This window comes from Apostichopus japonicus, chromosome 18 (assembly GCF_037975245.1).
Source record: "Apostichopus japonicus isolate 1M-3 chromosome 18, ASM3797524v1, whole genome shotgun sequence".
NCBI classification, from domain to species: domain Eukaryota; kingdom Metazoa; phylum Echinodermata; class Holothuroidea; order Aspidochirotida; family Stichopodidae; genus Apostichopus; species Apostichopus japonicus.
Window position 1 is genome coordinate 14,842,415 of NC_092578.1, and position 21,362 is coordinate 14,863,776.

At 37.7% G+C, this 21,362-nt stretch overlaps 2 protein-coding genes across 5 annotated transcripts in view; both read right to left on the reverse strand.

Annotated features, from left to right (window-relative positions):
* The window catches only part of LOC139958384 (uncharacterized), a 28,437-nt gene extending 24,498 nt beyond the window's left edge, over positions 1-3,939 (reverse strand). For 2 of the 3 annotated variants that reach the window (XM_071955428.1, XM_071955425.1), the window contains exons 1-3: positions 3,790-3,939; positions 1,819-1,885; positions 386-604 (exon numbers count right to left, since the gene is read on the reverse strand). In XM_071955428.1, coding sequence (XP_071811529.1) covers positions 386-587 — 202 coding nt within the window. In that variant the 5' untranslated portion in view covers positions 588-604; positions 1,819-1,885; positions 3,790-3,939. Of the gene's footprint in view, positions 1-385; positions 608-1,818; positions 1,886-3,789 lie in introns of all 3 variants that reach the window. The other variant, XM_071955427.1, reaches the window with a different exon arrangement.
* A 3,441-nt stretch (positions 3,940-7,380) lies between these two features.
* The window catches only part of LOC139958385 (plexin domain-containing protein 2-like), a 57,256-nt gene continuing 43,274 nt past the window's right edge, over positions 7,381-21,362 (reverse strand). Inside the window, exons 9-14 of one of the 2 annotated variants that reach the window (XM_071955430.1) lie at positions 20,349-20,450; positions 19,082-19,230; positions 17,833-17,863; positions 16,993-17,022; positions 12,741-12,862; positions 7,381-11,242 (exon numbers count right to left, since the gene is read on the reverse strand). In XM_071955430.1, coding sequence (XP_071811531.1) covers positions 11,084-11,242; positions 12,741-12,862; positions 16,993-17,022; positions 17,833-17,863; positions 19,082-19,230; positions 20,349-20,450 — 593 coding nt within the window. In that variant the 3' untranslated portion in view covers positions 7,381-11,083. The remainder of the gene's footprint in view (positions 11,243-12,740; positions 12,863-16,992; positions 17,023-17,832; positions 17,864-19,081; positions 19,231-20,348; positions 20,451-21,362) is intronic. The other variant, XM_071955431.1, reaches the window with a different exon arrangement.

Here is a 21,362-nt window from a genome sequence, read left to right on the forward strand (position 1 = left end):
CATGCACTTTGTACAGGATATATCCTTACGATTAAGCCTAAACTGTGATAAGATATAGGGATGTACATCATCGAATGTATCCTTCAACAAACTATCAATATTAGATTAGAAACTCGATTGAGAGTTATTAATTTCTTTCCCTGGATCATGTGTCTAAATCTCAAAGAGAAATTTAGTTGACGGAAATAATCATACTATTAGCCAATCAAGTTTAGTTTTTAGTCATAATTTGACTTTGATACCTTCGGTCAACTGTGACATCAGAAAAACGTATACCGTCTACAAAAGTTTGATCGCATTGAAAGATTGATAAAACAATATCAGTCAATCTATTTAGAGAGCATTCGGTCTTCGGTAAGATAAAATACCACGTTTACATTCTTACCTGGGATGGATTTTGCTTTGTAGCATTGGTCAAGCTCCTTTTTTAACTGATCCAGACCAGTTGGGTTCTGCACATACGTCCCACAAGACTGTGAGAACATGTTAGCGATAGTACTATGGTAGTCCCATAGTCCGAGTACTTTGGATTCTGACGGCAGTACTGCCACAGAGAGAGCTGTTACTAGAACAGCTAACAGCATCATCGTAATGATGTTTAAATCTGCTGATTAAAATAGACGTTATTTGTAACTCTGACACGGGAAGAATCTGTCGTTTTCTCATCTTAATAATCAGAGCAACACATACACAATCATGGTTATGTAATATGTAAATGACGTAATGAAAACAGGTTGAAATAGTGGGAAGAGAGAAAGGGGTGAGCGAGGGACAGGGATTGGTTATTATAGTTTAGTATTTCCCAAGGGCCATGCAGGAAGCCAACTTAAGCTCATTTGAAAAACCCAATCGATATGACAAATGGTGGATGAACACCGGCTTATACTAAGCATTTTCTTTTCGATGAGTGTTCAGAGAGTTACGAGACAGGATTGTTTTTTGTCGCACCATATGCTGCTCCAGGGACGGCCAGTTAACGTCCCTATCCGAAGGACGTTTACTTCAGCATCTGACGACTCTCTCAAATATGTATGTATATGTGATCTTCCAAGCAGGAACTCGCGAAAGAAGCCATGGAGGCTTATAGACTCGCAAGCTGACCGAAGCCAATCTCTCGGCACACATCCATTTAACGTCCATGTCGGGAAGTTGTTATTGAACAACACCCTTGCCAGACGACACACCTTGCTGTCGGCGGGGAATCGAACCGGGGATCTCATGACTGGGAGACGCCGGCGTTAACCACTAGGCTATACACTCCGCCTATAAATACTTAGGGAGGTGAAGGCAACCTATTCATCATCGCTGCAATGCAGGTATGTAGCTATGAGGCTTTGTAGCTGTGCAGATATGCAACGATGCAGCTATGCAGCTGTGCAGCTATGCAGATGTGTAGCTATGCAACTATGCAGCTATGTTGAACGTTCTTTTCGAAAACCACTGGAAGAATAGAACCAAAGCTCATGTTCCCAATTCTCAGACCAGAAATATCAAATCGACGGAAGACTTCGCTTCACAACACTGCAAAGCAACAATTTGATACGTCAAGGAAAATCTGGTCCCTGGTGAGGATTTGATCCGGGAACTTAATAATTGTGGGGCAGAGACTCTAACAGCATCATAATGCAATTATATTTAGGGATCAGAGGAGGAGAAGGGTACCTTCACATTTAGGGATTAGGGGAGGAGGGAACCTACACATTAAGGGATTAGAGGAGGAGGGTGCCTTCACATTAAGGGAGGGTGCCTTCACTTTTAGGGATTAGCGGATTGGGCTGATTAGGAGATATCTATTCTCTTGTACATACATAGTCTTACCTTTGCCTTCTTTCGTTGCGCAATATCGTAAAGCCACTTGGGCGGGGTCTTCTCAAACTCTGCTGTCCTGGATCGAAAAACAAAGGAACAAAACACAATAAACGAGAGAAAAGGATATACAAGAATTTAAAACTTAGTAAATTTTGTTGATAGCCACTCATTCATTTTAGAGATAATTTTTATCATTCAGCACCCACCCACCCACCCTCCCCCTCTACCCGTCTCCTTGCGCTTGTATGACTTTTTAAGAAGACCATGTATAGTCGTTTAGTCTCAGAATCGAGTCTGGGCGGAAGCTATAATATCGAGTCAAATGCGCGATGACTTCGTTGAATAATGTTAGTTATTAGTGGGTGTGTTGTTCTACACTACCGAAATAAGGAGTACCAACCAGATCTGATCCTGGAATATATACTATAGGCTACATCAATAGGCAGCGCAAAAATCCAGCACCTTTGAAGTCATTTTTTATAGATGTGAATGTTATGTGACTAGTCACGAATCGTTATCTGACCTTTAGAGTATTAATGAGACTTAAATAGAAATGTGGTTTAAGTATAGCTATGTGTGAGCCAAATGCAGTTTCGTGTCTCAATGAGTCACGTGAGGCTATAGTTTTGTGACACGTATGTAACTAGTTTTGTGACTAGTCATGTGACCAGTTATTTGATTAGTTGTGTGACCATTGTGTGGCTAGTTATGTGACGTTAGTTATTTGACTTTAGTAACGTGTCTTCAACTGTACTTATGTCACTTAATAGTTAACATATGAGACTCATCATGTGATTTGTCACGTGCGTTAAGACTTAGGGGCTAGTTTGGTCACTAGGTATACGATTTTGTAACTACCAAACTTGAGTTAGCCTATCGAGGCGCGGATCAAGGAGGTGTGGTGACGATTACCGTAACGTTTAAACCTCACACATTGCATGCCAAAAATTTCCGTAGTTTAATGTTTTATTTTGTCAACAAAAGCGCACTATTTAGTTACATTTTTTTTAAATTTTGTGCTTACAACAGAACACTTTTTAATTATAATTTTCAATTCATCAGCAAAAGGACACATTTTAGTTATAAAATTGGAAAGGGTATACTTTATGTTACCCAAAAGCGAGGACTTCTAGTTTAAGGGAATGAACACTTTTGCGTCGTATGTGGGGTTTGCTTTTGGAGGGGAGGGGGTGGGGGTGGGGGTGGGGCGGGACGTACTAACCCTCGATCCCCAGCTACGCTGTCTTCTACGTGTTAACCTATACAGTTGAAGCAGTTGGTTGCTTTTGTAAAGCAAATCGGCTCATGGGAAGTCCATACATTCAACACGTCTTGTATATTGGATTTATTTTTCAAATGTATGTAAATTTACAACTTCAATAAACTCCATTGATCTTACGTATAAAAAAATACCATGTTATGAGCCTATACGTCGATACATGTCTATTTAACAAAAAATTGTTGCACCTAGGCCTCACCTAATTTTAATTTAACATTCTGGGCTGAAGTTGTTTATTGTCATCAAATAATGATATTTTGTAATTAATTATCAATTATATGCCTCATATTTTTAGATTTATAGGATAAGATATCGTTATAACATTATATCATATACAAAAGCTCAATCCATTGCTTTGAGCTTTACATACAAATATTTCGAAGCCGTTTTGTTACCTGGGGAAATAAGAAACTCTTTTAGGGTATATAATATTTCTACAAGATTGTGTATGATATTTACTTAACATTTGTTATGATATTACTTGACCCCCGTTATCTATATTATAACAGCCATCTCCAAACTACAATTGATACGTCACTTTCTACGTATCTATTATTTATCACATATATCATATCGGTGTATACTTTATTACCAAATTAGTCACAAATTAGACGGGTTATTAAAATAGCAACAACAACGACTACAAAATAAAATAAAATAAACTTCCCGAGTAGCTTAATAAATAATATTCCCATACATACCCCTGTTTTCCTCTTGAAACCGAAACTTAATCCGTTAGTAAATCCTGTACTTCATAAACTTGGACACAGTTTTTTCTTTGGTTTACAACGTAAATGACAGCCAGATACACATATACAGGGGAGATGACAAATCTTTATTTCTGTCAACATCTGCTGAAGTGTTACCTCATTCTCACTTTTGATTGGTCCAAACGATCGCCTCGCCTCGCCGAAATGGGAACAATGAGGGAAAAACAATAGACCTATCCACGACACCTGTTATTTGAGGTGTGAAGAAAATAAGTTCTGGTGATATTTAAAATAAAAGACCCCCAAAAAAAATCGATTTCAATGATAATTTCTGACGGATGTGAAAAATTAATATTCCGAACAGAGCGCGTACACAGCTTTTGCTTATAATACGGCATAGCTAGAGTATCGTATTGAGCTATCATCGTGTGACGTCAATACAATACTAAGTGTTCTTATTGTTTACGCACAAGATGGTCATTCAGGGCATCCGTTCCATTTCACCATCGCGTTACATTTTAGCACGACTGTTGAGTACGATCTCATGATTGCGTATATGTGTCGCGATTTCACAGTTATGACAAATGGCTACAAACAGAATAGAAAATATAATAAGAGTAGGAAATTGGTTAGGAAATATTTCTACAATGATACTAATTAAAAATATAATATTTAAATCAATCTCACGTGACATTAAAGATAACTATGATCTCAAGTTATTGAGCATTCATCATTAGAAAAGAAAGAAAAATGTCGTTCTCACTATCAACACGATTTGGAAGAAATACATTGAACTCTTTAAAAAAAAGTTTAGTCTAAGATTATATTCGGGCTGTGTAGTTTGGGATTAAGTTACAACTTGACCTTGTTACCAACAAATTGGTAAAAAAAAAAGGTACCTCAAAAATAACCTATGGGATCTCTGATATTAAGTACCTTACGTACACCGAGTGGGAGAGTGGAAGAAGGGGGGGGGTGTGGGGAGTGGAACACCACGGTACATTTCCCATCTAAAGTGTTACAACGAAAGCCGTGTTTATATAGGATGTGGTTTATTGCGATGCAAAAAAAAAAATACGTGTAGTCGTTGTGCCACCATCCCACCCCCCCCCCCCCACTGCTCCCTCCACACCAAACCGATAGTCACGTGTCAAGTGATCACATGGGGCCTGGTGCGGTCGCTCAACAGTGCAAATTTTGAATGTCACATTCTGAATGTCACATTTCGATGTTTCGATTTGCAATCATTCAACAAGCTCAGGTTACCCCATTCTCACATGGCTCGACATATAAGTACCTTTTTTAGAATGTTTTTTTCTTCATAAGATTTTTTTATAATTTTTAATTTTCCTCGACTGAGGTAAAACAAAATGTCGCAACGGGTATTGTTTTAGGTTGTGTGTCCTTGATAGGTGTTACCACATTAGGCGTCCACCGAATCAATTGATCGATCGGCTGGTTTTCAATCGTCGAACAAATATCATAACAGGTGTCAAACTGTAGGGAAAACACACATCAGACTATATTGTTAACTTGTTACTGGTATAGCACAGGCTATTAACGCCTGTCACCCTATAAATCATGGTCTATAATATGTAGTGTGTGCTATTTGTGCTGAACGCTTACAGCAGTAGCATTCCGCGTTAGATATGCAAATCAGTGACCAGTAAACTTACCAGTGTTTTACTACTCACCAAAAAAAAGGATGAAGTTTTATCCCACTTCGCACCCGCCACAATTAAATCGCAGATAGATTTTTAGCTTTATTGTATTGTGATGAATAGGTTGCTTCTTATGCCTCACCCCCTCTCCCTACCCCCTCCCCCCAAAAGAGAAACCCCTTAGTCACTGTCACGTGCTGGAATTGTGTCTCACTGTGGTCGAATATGGTCATTGACCATACTTGGTCCCCTAAAATTACAACCCACTTACCAACCCCCCCCCCAACCCTCCCTCACTCCCAAAGTGTATTACCCAACGATCATTTACACCAGCCAATGTTTGACCACAACTCATGATACTTTGCACTTTGACTAAAAAGGATTTTGTAAATTAGTACGGGCAGACTGACTGACTGGCTAACAGACAGACAAACTTCAGTCAGTGGTAAGCCATCTCTGCGGAAAACAATAGAAAACTGCAAAGACAAGGATATGTATGGTGCATCCATTTATTCTTTATCCATTGGTTTGAATACATGTTTTCTTTCAATTTTATTACCTCCTAACCCCCACCCCTTACCCCCTTCAAGTCCTTTTCTCAACCAATTGTGTCAACAAATTCTGTTCATTTTCGAGGACGGTAATAGGATTTTGGATGACATTTTGGGACTTATTTGTCGACAGTTATGTTAATCGATGCAATACTTTTTAACAATCAAAGTTGATAATTTCGTTTTCAGAAGGAGTAGTGGTTTGTTTGCTCATTAGTTCCATGACTTGTTCCTGGGTGGGGAGGGGTGGAATGCCATCACCACCAAGTTCCATGTAACCACTACCATGTAAATACAATGTAAAATGTATCCATTTTTTAATGTATTTCTATTCTGTTAACATCTAAAACTGGCAAAAGTCAACATTTCTGATCATTCCAAGCCATCCCCCCCTCGCCTCCCCCAAAAAATTATGTTATAAAACAAATGAGAAAAGAATGACAACAGAAAATAGTCCGAACAATTTTTGCCATTGAATAAAAATTGATTTGATCCCTTGTAAAATATGGTGTAGCACCTTGTCCCTGGGTATATAAACCATTTATCACTATGACTCATGCAAGAAAACTGACCACAATTTTAAATATTAATTTTAAAAAGAAAAATAATTTCCAAAAAATTCTGAATAAATGAGTAGATTATTTGTCAGGAATTATTTATATATAATGCCAAAAACTTCATTGTAACATTACATGGAGACCAGTATATAATAATCACTTTATTATGTTCATTATTAAAGTAGTTTCATTAGGTAAATTAAAATTCCCAATTCCAATTATGTTTGACAGTCTTCTTGCAGGATAATCTACCGTTTTAAAGTAAAACAAAAATGAGGCATTTTTTGCATGACAATAACTAGATCCCATGTGGGCCAGATAACTGACAGTCAAAGCTTGTGTGGTCTCGATACCAGCTTGGTAACTGACAGTAAACGTTACGGTTGTCTTAATACCGGCTAGTGTAGAGAATAAACTTTTGATTCTGCAAAGCTGTCTACCTGCAATTACACATACGGATCCCTCATTGTGAGAATTTCTACCAAAGAAGCCGATATAAACCACTTGGATAGACTTTGCTATCTCTTTTCACTTTTATCATAACACCTGCCTGCCTCTACCAGACTCTCTCCATCTCCCTAATCCCTTCTCCCCCACCCCACCCCCACCCTCCTCCTCCCCACCAATAAAAATGAAACACCATTCATGAAGGAAATCATGCAACCGGTATAGTTTAAGGAAAACCAAGTAGCAGTGCATGCACAACTGGGTGAATATCGTAACTATTAACGGTAACGTTTTAAATGAGACCGATTTAAGCAAATAATAATTAGGATACACAAACAGAGAAAAAATTTACACCATACAAATATACCAAATACCACATGTATATTATCCAAAGATGATACAACATCTTAATAGTAAATAAACTTCTCTCAGCATGAATGCTAGTGATTACATGGTATGAATTATACCCAGTTAACCTACGAAAGCCCCCCAGTTGTATATATAATTATTAATGTTTTTTAATGTAGTTAATATTTTAGTCTGCTTTGTTATGTGAACATTTTATCTTCAAGACAATGATTGATGTTGACTTCTGGTAACCCTGATGTTGTATGTTATCAATAATTCCCATATCAGGTACATTTAACTTTCATCTATATACTACAAAAATATCACCGAAACCAAAAAAAAATAACAATAGCATCAAACTTTTAATTAATTCTTCTCTTTTTAAATTTTAAAAAAAAATTGATTGATTGATATTTTATTAAAATTGTGTTAAATTTTACAAAACATTGAGGCCAAAATTTACAATCGTGATTAACAATATTTACACATCAAGTTTATACCCGAAACCACAGAAATGGTGAAAGACAGGTTAAGTGAATACAAATATTATGAAATATTAGGAGGCAGTGATATTACTTTAACAAACATTCATTTTTTGGTCAAATTCTCCTACAAATCGACTTCACGAAAATACCTCTAAGTGCATTTTTTTTGGACAGAAATTTTTCTTCATTTTACAGAAAGTTAATTTATTGAAATCATATACTATCCTAAAATTATCATCGTGTTTACAATGAAAGAAATTTGACTGTTATTACACATTTACAGTTTTAACACATTCTATGACTGCTGTGTATTCCAAATAGTTTCAGTCATTGCACTGTTTGTTGAAGCCAAAAAACAAAACAAAAATGAAGCAAAGAAAAAAGCCATAAATTTTTTTAAGATGCAAACAATTCAAGCTATTAACAGCTTTTTATAGATCTTTTATGCTCTGGCCTCTAATTGTGGACAACTTTACCAACTTGAGTAAATTTACAAACTCTTGTATGCATGTAAAATTTGCAAATAATTAACAAGCACTTTACTTTGTTATTATGACAAACCAACATTTTTAATTATCACTTGAACTAAAACTAGGCGAGGGTCTTATGGTACGGGATATTGCTTCTAAGAAGAAAGCCAGAAGGCAGAGTTGAATTAATCAAATTATTTTATAATATTTACTAAGCCAACAATTTTTTTTTCTTCCCCTTTTCATTATTTTCCTTGTACTTCTTCTGATCAGATTAATTTTCAGTTCATCCATATGCTTTTAAAGTTTCAGTAAACAAAAGCAATATGAAACAGACTCATAGCAAGTCTGACTGAATATTTTTGAGGCCAACCTAAAAAACACTACTCCCACTTTTTTTATATTGGCAAGTAATAGTTCATATATCAAAATAATTTGTAGATTACAATTTTTCCAGCAAAGTTGACTATATAAGGCAGGAACCAGGGTTTAATTTACCCCATGCCCCCAACTAATCATACTACGAAGCATACATTGAAAAGGGATATGTGAGAATATTACTTATCCCCACAGGATCCAGAAAAGGGATATGTGAGAATATGACTGATCCCATAAGATCCAAAATGGGATATGTGAGAATATTACTGATCCCACAGGATCCCGAAAAGGGATATGTGAGAATATGATTTACCCCATAAGATCCATAAAAGGATATGTGACAATATGACTTCTCATAATGAAAAAAGGGAAATGTGAGCATATGACTTATCCCATGAGATCCAAAAAGGATATGTGACAATATGACTAATGACAACCAAGAAAGGGATATATGTGAATATGAATTATCCCATAAGATCCATAAAAAGATATGTGACAATATGACTTCTCAGCATAATATAATGAATAAAGGGAAGTGTGAGCATATGACTTAAATCCCTCATGAGATCCTGAAAATGGATATGTGAGAATATGAATTCACTTATCCCTGGGCACAGGATCAACAAACAGGATGTGAGAATATGGCTTAAGCGCATAATATATATTACATAGCATTCTAAATTACCAAGTCGGAAATGTAATTTAAGGCCATATAGGATAGGCCTGAATCATGAAAGACTAAATACATTTTGTGAAAGCTGACATATTGTTTCAATATTATATTATATTAAAGAGAATATGTTTAGTAATCTAGCAAATAAAGAAATTGAAAGCTCTTGATAAAAACCTTTTCCCGACTTCTAGGCCGAAAGAAACCGCGACAAAGTAAACACCACGTTCCGTTTGCTTTTCTTAACATCACCGACAAAATTAGCTTAAAAAAATTTTCCACTCAGCTAAAAGACATTTGGCATAAATTTCAAACTGAGACATTAGCTAAACATGCCCCATGACAAATTTAAGAATTATCGACGAAAAAAAAATTGACAAGTTGTCTTTGCCAAACACAGCGGTATTTTATTTATGGCCTCTGGGTGGCCGAAGGACTGTTGAATTTGGATTTGGAAAATTGAGAGCAAACGAAATCAATTCTAACTTTACATTTTTGAACTATTTGTGATTCTTCCTACGACAAAGTCTCACGACAGGAAAGTTACATAAACACCAAAACCAAACATGATGGAACCATAGTGACTTCCAGTATCAGATATCCCAAGAAACACTCCCTATCAGAGTCTGTTCTCTTAAGTTTAGCATAGTTTTACTAAAGGTAGTAGAGTATAACTCAAAATTAAGACCGTAATTGATCAAATTAGGACACGGGGGTCCAAAATATTATCGGGCCCGACCGGGGCGAGGGACCAAGGTTCCCTGCCTGCATACAAAAGTTTTTGGCACGGAACATCAACTACAAATGTGTATTTTTGATCGTGACGCGGTGTAAATGAGACAATTCGTAACACTGGTGTCTCGGATGATGCTGAGAAGAAAATTGGAAAATTCAGCACCTCGACCAGGGGCCAATATCGGACCCCTGTGGTGCCACGGTTCCGAACCCAGTAATTCAATCTGCCCCAGATGCAGAGTGTAACACTACTTAGCAAAACCTGCATCTCTGCAACAAGCTATAAAATGTATTTGAAAATGCTAACTATGATGAAACAGGTTCTTTTCTAAAGTTAAGGGATAGTGGGATTTAGTGTGTTAGCTTAGGAGTGTTAGCTCAGTGGTTAACGCCGGTGCCTTTCAATCATAAGGTCCCCGGTTTGAATCACTCCCAGATTAATGTATGTCGTCCAGTTACAGAGTTGTTGACAATTAACAGTTCATAATCATGGACGTAAAATATGAATGTAAGAGAATGACTTTGGTCAGCGTGCGGCTTTGATAAGCCAATGAGGCTTCTTCCCGAGTTCCTGCTTGCAAGAGGATCTAAAATACATACAGTGTGCTAAAAGGCTCTTTGATAACTCAGTTCATAAGTAAACTCATCGACCAATCGTGTCACGAAAAGCCACCCAGGTCACACTGCAGTGTAACTTTAACTATTTGCTTACAGGTTACCCACAAAAGCTAACAGCTAAGAATTGTGGCTGACAGACACTTTTTATTTCAACAATGTCATGATATCTTTTAATGCAGTAGGCACACTACAAGGTAAATTCTCTTTTTCTATCAAAATTGTCTTAAAGCTGTGAATATAAATGCATGATCATCCATAAATTCAACATATATTACATATTCCTTAAATGCTACCAATGTTCTTATGGTTCCAAAAATCTGACAGTATAAATTTTTTTTGGTTCCCTGATCATAGTTAGCTTTTCCTCAGGCCTCGGATGAAGTGGTGGTGGTTATGATGGCCGGTCCACCTCCATTGCTGGCTTTGACCACAGGTTCTGGAATGGTCTCGCTGCTCGGATCGACGATGTACTTGCTGTCGTTAGCCTCCTCCCTTGAGAATTTCCCTTTCATGAAACTTTGGGCCTGTGAAAAATGCACAACCAGAATATAACAACGTCAAGCAAAGTAGCACAGAGAAGAACAACATTAATTTGCGAGATATCCTGACCCAAAATCCATGTGATGAACCCTGCTTATTTTGTTAACGTGTCAACCACCATCGTTGGGAGTAAAATCTTGTCTTCATGACCCCCCATTGTTTATTTTCCTTGCAATATTTTCATGGTTATTAATAAAGCAGTATTGTATTAAAAACAAATGCCAGTGTTTGGTATTAACTTAAAATGCTATTTTATCCACATCGTTTTTGGACACTATCATTTTCCTTAAGGCAAACAGTATTGGATGCAGAAACACGATGTAAAATTTGAGCAGAATTGGTTCTGTGATATCAAGGAGCAAATTAAACTGTGATATCCTCCCGAACGGAGACGACCTATTCACAGTGATGTCAAATTGAGCATCTCTTCCACATTCAAAATGATAGTCCAGAGGAAAAAAAATTAAAAATTTCACTGGTGAAAGAGTAACATATTCCAAGCAGCATGGTGAATTTGGCATTCCATGCCTACGTACCGCTTTCAAGATATTAACGGCATTTGCAGTTTACATGGTTTGCACAGAAAGCGAACTTTGTAACAGACAAATGTGATGTCACAGAAGCAAACTGAAAATTTGTGTTAGGTTTGTTTTCTTTTCAATGTACATCAAACTTTTTTCTGCTAAAAAATTGGGATACGTCTGAAAGGCACAATACAGTCATTGGTATATTGTTAACTTCATATCCCGTTTAGGTTAAGTTGGAACTCTATCCAATCTAAGGTCAAAACAAAAAAGTGAAAAATTATAAAAGCAAAACTAAGTAAAAACAAAACATTCAGCCATCGTTTTGCAACCACAATATCACATCTGTTTGCTTCAAGTTCACTTGTAGTTGAATTTGTCATAATTTCGACAGTCGATAATCTCGACAACGTCATGTAAGGATATATCTCGCAAGTTACACCCGGAGGCTTCGATAAAAAATAAGTTTTCCTCCGGTCAACATATCCTGATAAGTTGATGACAATACTTGCCTTTAATGAAATAAACCAAGTGGACATTTTCCACATAAAATGGAATCGATTTTCTAGACCTGTACTCAGTCCTAACTCTACCAAACCGTTTGTGATTATCACCTTACCTCGATGACGCCTTTTATGAAATAAACCAAGAGGACATTTTTCACATAAAATGGAATAAATTTTCTCCACCTGTACTAAGTCCTAACTCTACCAAACCGTTCCTGATTATCACCTTACCTCGATGACGCCTTTTATGAAATAAACCAAGTGGACATTTTTCACATATAATGGAATGAAATTTCTAGACCTGTACTCAGTCCTTACTCTACCAAACCGTTCCTGATTATCACCTTACCTCGATGACGCCTTTAATGAAATAAACCAAATGGACATTTTTCACATTTTCTAGATCTGTACTAGTCCTAACTCTACCAAACCGTTCGTGATTATAATCTTACCTCGATGAGGTACAGTCCAGACGCAGTGTTGGGGAATCTGTAAGCGTAAACCAACCAGCCAACCATCAACATGAACAATATCGAGACCAATAGGATGGCTAAAATGGCAATGGCAGAAATTTCTGAGAAACGGCAAGAAGAGAAAATGAGATGAAATACAGTCGGTGTTAACGTAAACAGACAATTCCATCATTTATGAGAGAAATTATTAGGACTGAATTATTAAGACTGCATTAGAAAAATATGATGAGGCGGAAATAGATTCGATGTATCCTCACACCCTTGAAAGGTTTCTATTTCAGAACAAAATCCTGCTTGGTTGAAAGTACACGGTGGACAGAAACGTTCGCAGATGTTCTAGTTCACGACAGACCAGTCTGCACCAGATTGGAATGAAATATAGTGGAGCTCCAAATTGAATCTCTTGTGTGGACAGCCTTGTGGGGACCTTTGCACCAATATTTGTTGGTATAATGAAGGATAATTTTATTATCTGAATGGTTGCCAAACATCAGGGTCTCTGGTTGGTTAAATGAAAATGAAGAGCCCAGACAAAATCCTTCTATTCAATGCCTGCTGTTCAACAACATGGTTAATTCTCTTACAGTCAGGCAAAATGAACATCTAGATATAACATTTGTTTTCCAATGTCCTCATTAAACATAGCCTTTGAGATTAACCAAAGTTCACAATTATTATTTAATTTCACGTTTGATATAAAAAAAAAATTAAAAATGGAAAAATTTAAGTACCCAAAGATTTGAATACCCAAAGATTTGAGTACCCAATGATTATCAGATAAAAAAGATTTCAACAAACTTGACCACAAATATGCATCTCTTTTATGCATCTTATGGCACATGTTCCTACAAGAAGGCACTGGCTAAGAGGAACAGTAGCCTCAGTGCTTGGACGCATGTCAAGGTATCTGCCTGCTTGAGGTATCTTATGGCACAGGTTTCTGTACAAGAGGGCATAGGCCATTGAGTAATTGAGACTTAAGGCACTGCTTGATATACCTCAGTACTTGACACACCTCAGTACTTGACACACCTCAGTACTTGATATACCTCAGTTCTTGATACACTTCAGTACTTGACACACCTCAGTACTTGATACACCTCAGTACTTGATACACCTCAGTTCTTGATACACATCAGTACTTGACACACATCAGTACTTGATATGCATCAGTACTTGATATACCTCAGTACTTGATACACCTCAGTTCTTGATATACATCAGTACTTGATACACCCCAGTACTTGATATACCTCAGTTCTTGATATACATCAGTACTTGATATACCTCAGTACTTGATATACCTCAGTTCTTGATATACATCAGTACTTGGTACACCTCAGTACCTGATATACATCAGTTTGATACTAATTTCGAAATGTGGATACATATTCTACGACAGTATTACAAATTCCACCAAAGTACCTTCACGAAAATGCTGGAGATTTATCGCGGCGGTGTACAGTGAATATACACCACACTTCCAAAAGTCAATTTTAATACAGAGCCTTCTCTTTTTTCACCGACCACTTGGGCAAGCAGTCTACAACCCTGTCTTAGTAGAAGTCCTTTCCCACTGTGGCTTCCTTGACAATGTACATTTCAACAGTGGCGTAGGAAGGTACTTTTGAGTGGGGGGGGCTGAAGACTGATGGCCGGCCTGGGGGAGGAGTCTAAGGAGAGGGGGTGTCCCCCTCCCCTTTGGAATTTTTTGCATTTCCAGGTGGCCTCAGATGCAATTTGGTGCAATATAGCACACTTCAACACCCACTCTATTTTGTAAATAATTTTGCATTTTCACCTGGCCTTAGATGCAATTTGGTGCCCCAAATGAGATTTTTTTCTCATTTGGAAAAGAAAAAGGGGTTTTCTGACTTGCGAAGCTAGGGGGCCGGAATGATACTTCCGCCCTTCCATATTTTTCATTGGGGGGGCTGGCACCCCCCAGCCCCCCTCCCCGGTTCCTACGCCCTTGCATTTCAAGATGTCAAATTTTCCCATTACACCTGCCTTTGACCATGATGAAATCAGTTAATACAATACAAACGCACAGTACTATTAAAGACATAGTTTATACTATGATAAAGAAAAAGCAAGCAACTGTTATAATTGGCAGCCTTTGAAATTCACTTCAAAATGGGATATCAATTAAGAAACAATTTAATATTATTCAGTAGAAAAGAGCAAAGAATCCTGTGGCTCACTTGAAATTCTTTCCATACAGCTTTCTGGGTTATATCAAATGATACTGGGGCATGATAGCTAGTTCCACAGTACACAAGGTAGTGTGTCCTCTGACTGGCACTACCAGCAAAGACATGGCTATATAGTTTAGTTATATAACACTGGATCAGAATTATAGTTTCATTTTAGTTTAGAGACCCAAGGATCAGGAAGTCTTAGAGTAGCTTCTTTGAGGCCCTATCCGTGTTAGATCGGGGATGAACACCAGCTTATTTCAAGCCTTCTCTTTTCAATAAGTGTTCAGGGGATAACGAGGCAGGGGTGTGAATTTGCTCCCATTCCTGCTCCAGGGACAGCCATTTAACGTCCCCACCCATCGGGCGAGAGTGTATACCCCAGCATCTGACCACTTTCTCAAATACTGAGGTAGGCAAAGGCACCCCATTCAACATTACAATGACGAACAAGTTGTTTCGAAACCGAGTGAAGAACAGAAAACAAACCTCATTTCCAGTTCACAAACCCAGAAATACCAAATCCACGGAAGACTCAGCACATCACCACTGCACTGTAAAAACTGGCCCAAGTGACCCCTATGTGACCTTTGAACTCTCTTTGAACTCTATATTCTCAGTACCACAAGCAGCATTCTTCTCAAAAATTATTCTAAACAACCCTTTTTTCGTAAAGCAGAAGCACCTTTGTATATTTCCTAAAAGTGACATTAGAGAAAAAAGAAGTACTTTCTCACATCCGTGAACACCGCACATCACCACGGCACTATTAAACTGTCCCATATGACCCCTTTGTCACCTTTTAACTCTCTTTGAACTCTACATCCTCAATACCACAAGCAGCATTCTTCTCAAAAATTATTCTAAACAACCCCTATTTTTTTTTTTTACTGCAGAAGCACCTTTGCATATTTCCAAAAGTGCCATTAGCAAAAAAAAAAGAAGCTCTTTCTCACATCCGTGAACGCTTCCCATGGTCCACTGATCAAATCTGTGTCTGGAGCGTTTCATTTGTGAAGCGATTTGCAATGAAGATATGGATGAATGGATGACAATTTATGCCAAGCTTGTTTATTACAATAGAAAATGTTAAGCAAAATTGCAGTGTGACTTTAGTTTGTAAACCAGTTAATGTTAAGGCCCAGAAAATTGCATCCAAGCTGGAAAGGCAGAAGGAAGAAATTAGTGAATATGCTGCTAAGATGGAAATGTCAGGCCCCCCACAACTTTAATCAATTTACATACTCACAATTTTTACATGATTGACCTTGGACACTTGCTAAAACAAAAGTTTGCTCACAACTTTTCTTCAGGGAAGATTATGGAAGCCTCTGTGTAAGGATATCCCCCTCCACCCACTCCCCGACTGTCACTCCCCCCCTCCCCCACACCCTTTGCAATCAAAATGTTATGGTAGATGATCTTGCTCACCTTGCAGACTAATGGATGATCTAAGCACCTGTCCACAAAAAAAAAACTCAAGTCCTAAAATAAACCATACAGACTTATCGTATGGCTAAGAACGAGAGAGAAACTTTTAGGGGGTACTAGCGAAATTAGCTTGAACGTCTGTTAGACGTCAACATGCAGACTTTGCATGAAACTCGCAATGCCTATATTCGTTACTTGCAAAAAACGTAGATGCTTTTCAGCGAGGCGGGACGGGGTGGGGGGGGGTGGGGGAGGCTGACAATATTGATGATGATAAAACAGTAGTTTATGGTGTATTCCCACTGTTAATATGATGAAGAAAGTTCTCATCTTGTTCATAATGTTACTAGACCTTTTTAGCAACGATTAATTTCACTCCCCAAGTTTTAATTAAATAAATGCAGCACCTTTGCCCGGTTCCTCGTAGCAGAAAGCGTATGAACAAATGTTACGTGTATTTTATTTGACCTCCGCTGGGTTCCTGTCAAAGAATCACGCATAGCAGGTACAAAATGCTTCTAAAGATTTAAATAGTCGTACTTTCTTTGAAGTATTCGACTACATGAAGATGGAGCATTTTTGCAGCAAGTGAAAATCAATACCTAAAGCAGAAGTATCGTCGTTGTATAAACCTGTCAACAATAAGTTAAAGAGAACATTTCGTTCGATTTTGTAGTAAAAAAAACCCTGACTCCTCCCTTCAGAGAAGACCCAGACATCATTGCTTGACCACATTCAAAATAAACAAAAATTTGGTGCAGTGGTATTGCTTATTACAATTATTTTTTTAATTTTAGATGTAAACAATTCTTTACAAAGTCTTCACAAGAATAGCAGTGGCACAAGCATCTACCCAAACCGTGACAGATGTGATGTGTTGATTGGTCAGCTCACACAAACCGGAGAATATCGGCATGGCAATGATATGTGACATAATTAAGGATATGCCTTTCATAGGTTTCGTTAATACAACGAGCTTTGGCTACATTTGAGAGCTATTTTTTTTTTTTTTTAAAGCCTTTGAAGAAGATCCTGATAGGATCGAAACGTCAGGCCAACTTACTTTTACACATTCTCTTACACAGGCTCTCTAGTGGATAAGCAGTTTGCTAACAGTTTTATTTTATATTTCTTTAATTACATTAACTAAAATGGCCACTGCCCTCAACTAACTGATGGATACATCTGTAACACTGAAAAGTTTTGGTTTCTTCTGATTTTATAATTACCTGTTCCCAGGAGTGACACGCAAACACGAAACGAATATAAGTCACAATTTCGCATATCAATGAGGGTTCCTTTGGCACTATCCGTCCAAAATATGATCACATTACCACACAACTAAATTTTTGTGTTAAAATATATTTTCAAACATTTGAACATAAGAGTTGTTTAATATTGAGAGAAACTTGTTAAGCTGACCACCATTGTGTTTGACTTACTTGATGGAACTGGACAGTCCGTATAAATGGCCTGCAAAATAATGGGAAAGATAAACAGAATTATGGCGACCTGTTGTTACTGGCGATTTTCATTCGAATACAAGATTAAAATCTTACAAGGATATAAGACTGTATCCAATGAATGACAATGAACTTGGGGGCAGTTGGACAATATTTGGATGACCATGGGACTAAAAAAATCCTGTACCATAGAGTGTTTTTGCTAACAAACACTTGATGCTTAGTTTTTGACAGGCAAATACTAAATGTCTTTCCTAAAGTTTAACAATGCCTGTCGCTGGACATTCAACTCTTTATGAAATGGACTCTGCCTATAAATGAAACCCATCCACCTATTAAAATGCAATTTTATTGTCTTTCACTGTAACAACAATCACAGGGAGAACTTTCACCCCAAAATGGAAGTCATAGAGGGCCCACAGTGTTAAAAGGTTACCAAAAGGAAACCCTGGCAATTCACCATTTTCTGAAATAGTGGGGGAGAGGGGTGAAACCAATGCCTTCATCATCACTGCAGTGCAGCCATGGCAAACTAAGTTTCCATTCAAAGCCAGTGAAAGAACAGAGCTTAACCCCATCTGCCAATTTCCATAATTAATAGTACTAAAATTAATTCCTGGTGGGATTCTGAACCCAGTAGCCTGATTGGTTGTAGGGGGGGGGGGTGACATTCAACACCACACCTTCCCCATATTAGCTATACATCACACTCAATTGTGGGTCGTCTATCTGGTCCATAATACCTAATCATAGCAGCGAATGTAGACACTTCTGTGGGTGTATTGAGGATACCATAAAGCTAAACAACAACCTAGCGAGTTTCCATGTGTTCCATCACCTAAAGTAAAACTTGTACATATTTACATCCTATGCAGATGCCAATGAACCACACAGGTGTAGGCTTCATGTTGCATTGATTACAACAGGTATTGATATGTGTGTTGGCCAAGAGTCGACACTCAACAAAGCAAGTGACTTTTTCTCTCATTTACTGGGACTGGAAACTCTCGTGAGATCGCTATTTGCCGATAATTTAGTCAAAAATGACGGCGAGATGTGAGATTCTCAATGGCATATGCTGCAACAACCCACACCTGAGGTCTCCATTCTGTAGGTCTTAGCTTGCACGGTACATTTTAAAACACAAAACCCATTCACCCCCGTCATCTCCAAAGGCTGCTGGCCTTTGCGAGTCACAATTTGTTTATTATATTCTAATCGGACCTACCTCCAGGTCGCATTGATTATCGACCCATTCATCTCGGTGTCTGTCGAGGCCGCTGGAGCAACGTTCGATGGCGCCACACCAAGAGCAATCAAAGTGAATGACGGGGCCCTGCCCGACACATTCGCTACAAGTCAGCAGCTGGTTACACGCTGCACGGAGGATAAAAAAAACAAGAGAATCATAAGAAACTTGAACATGTGCAAAAGCCATGAATGAAAACAAAGAGAAAAAAACTGATCATAATTGGGTTAAGAAATGACAATGTCATGAAATCCCCATTTTGGAAATTCTTCTACCACACATCTGGTTCTTTAAATATAATTATCTATGCGTATGTTTTCGTAAAATATGTTAATTCATAACAAATGCATCTAAATTATGATGAATAGTTTCAGTTGTAAATTTATTCTGGGCCTGTAAACAGAGAGAGAGAAACTCGAGGACGGGAACTTCCAGCCCTTCTTCAAGATATTACTGGGTGAAGTTGTCGCAGTTGACACTTTGACTTTGGACAGGCTAAACTTTCCCCTATAGGGGTTGTGAAGTCTTATGCAATACCAGTGAGCATGAATTTGCATTCTAGGTATTCTGATGAACGATGTAGAGAAACAAAACACATGAAAATTTTTATTGAGTCGCGCATCTATGACCTCACCTTTCTTTGCTTCAAATTCAATTTTGGTACAAATGATCGCATATCGAAAAAACAATTGCGTAGAAATTGGATGAAAACATTTCACATGAAGCTTAACTTATTCCCCTCCCCTGCTTCCCCTGCCTCCACTGCCCCCCCCCCACCCAGGGATAAAAAATCACTTCCGCACTATAAGAAATATCTAAGTATCTTAAATTTAAATAATTATTAACGAGAGGAATGACAGAGAAGAACAATTATCTGCGAGACTTTAAAACAAACTGCAAAAGGAGTAGAGAACTTCAGTGGGATTGCCCGTTTGGTTAAAGTGCAAGGCTTGTAATCCTTCAGGATGCTGGTTTGATTCCAGTTGTAGACAAAAAGTTGGAAATATATATAACAAGGAATCTTGCTAAATTGAGTTGTGGAGATCTCCTATGTTGAATTTCATTCATTTTAGTTCGAGGATGAGAACCTATGTGTCAAAATCTGTGATCTCGTTACGGGTAGTTGACTGATCCAACAAATGCCATTTTTTTCCCGTCTTTTGATTTTTAACTTGTGACGGTTAAATAAATAACATTAGAAAATGATACAATTTGACAATAATATTCATGAAATGATTTAACTCACTCGGTAATGGGAAAAACTCAAATGCAGACGTATCTTGGACGTTATCCGTTTCCATGGATACCTCATGGTATTTGTAGATTGTTCTCCTCACTAATGTGGAACCTATTTAACAGACAAATATCATAAATAACGTAAGAAAAGAGAAGGAAAGAAAACAGCTCCTTTTATATATTGAGATATATTGCAAGCTCTTAATAAACAAAGACAGATATAAAACACGGGAGGTTCCTAAAAACTTAGCTCCATAAAAATGGCCACAGAAATGTTGAACAGACTTTCCCCTATGCATACCAATCAGGACAGCTTGTCAGCTATACGTCATCTGGGTATTATTCGTGTGACTGGCACAGATCCAGGGGGTGGAGAGGGGGTTGTAACCTTCTCCCATGTTCAACCCCACAAAAAAAATAACAGTAGTTATTTGCAAAACATTGGTAGACCTTGTTATATTTGTCTAATTTATAGCCTAAATATGCTTCAGAATGCATCATTTTAAAGTTTTTAATGTTAGAGGACCCCCAGACCCCTCTACATAGGGGGGTGGGTCAGCTGAACCACCACCATACTCCCAATTTTTTTTAAATCCTGGAGCCCGCCCTGTGTGTGCTGATATTGGTTTTGCTTTTAGAAGTGATTACGAGGATATGCAATGCAATCTTTACAGGGATTACTAATTAAAGCATCATTATTAGCATCATTATTATTATTTTTTTTTTAAACTTAAGATAAGAATGTTATACGAAGATTTATAACCGATGTTTAAATGACCATGCCTTGTACACTATAGCGGACTTGGGGATAATTCCATACTGGAATCTGAAATATCAAAAAAATATATATATATGTATAAAACCAACATTGAAAACTTGAAAGCATCTGCTGCAGTTTTGGACGGAAACTCCTGGGAAAAGTACTACTCCTAGATTGAAATTTCTAACCCTGGATCGAATTTCCTAGGAAAACTTCCCCATGAGGATTGCATTGGTGACAACTCCCATCGAAACGCAAAGAAAG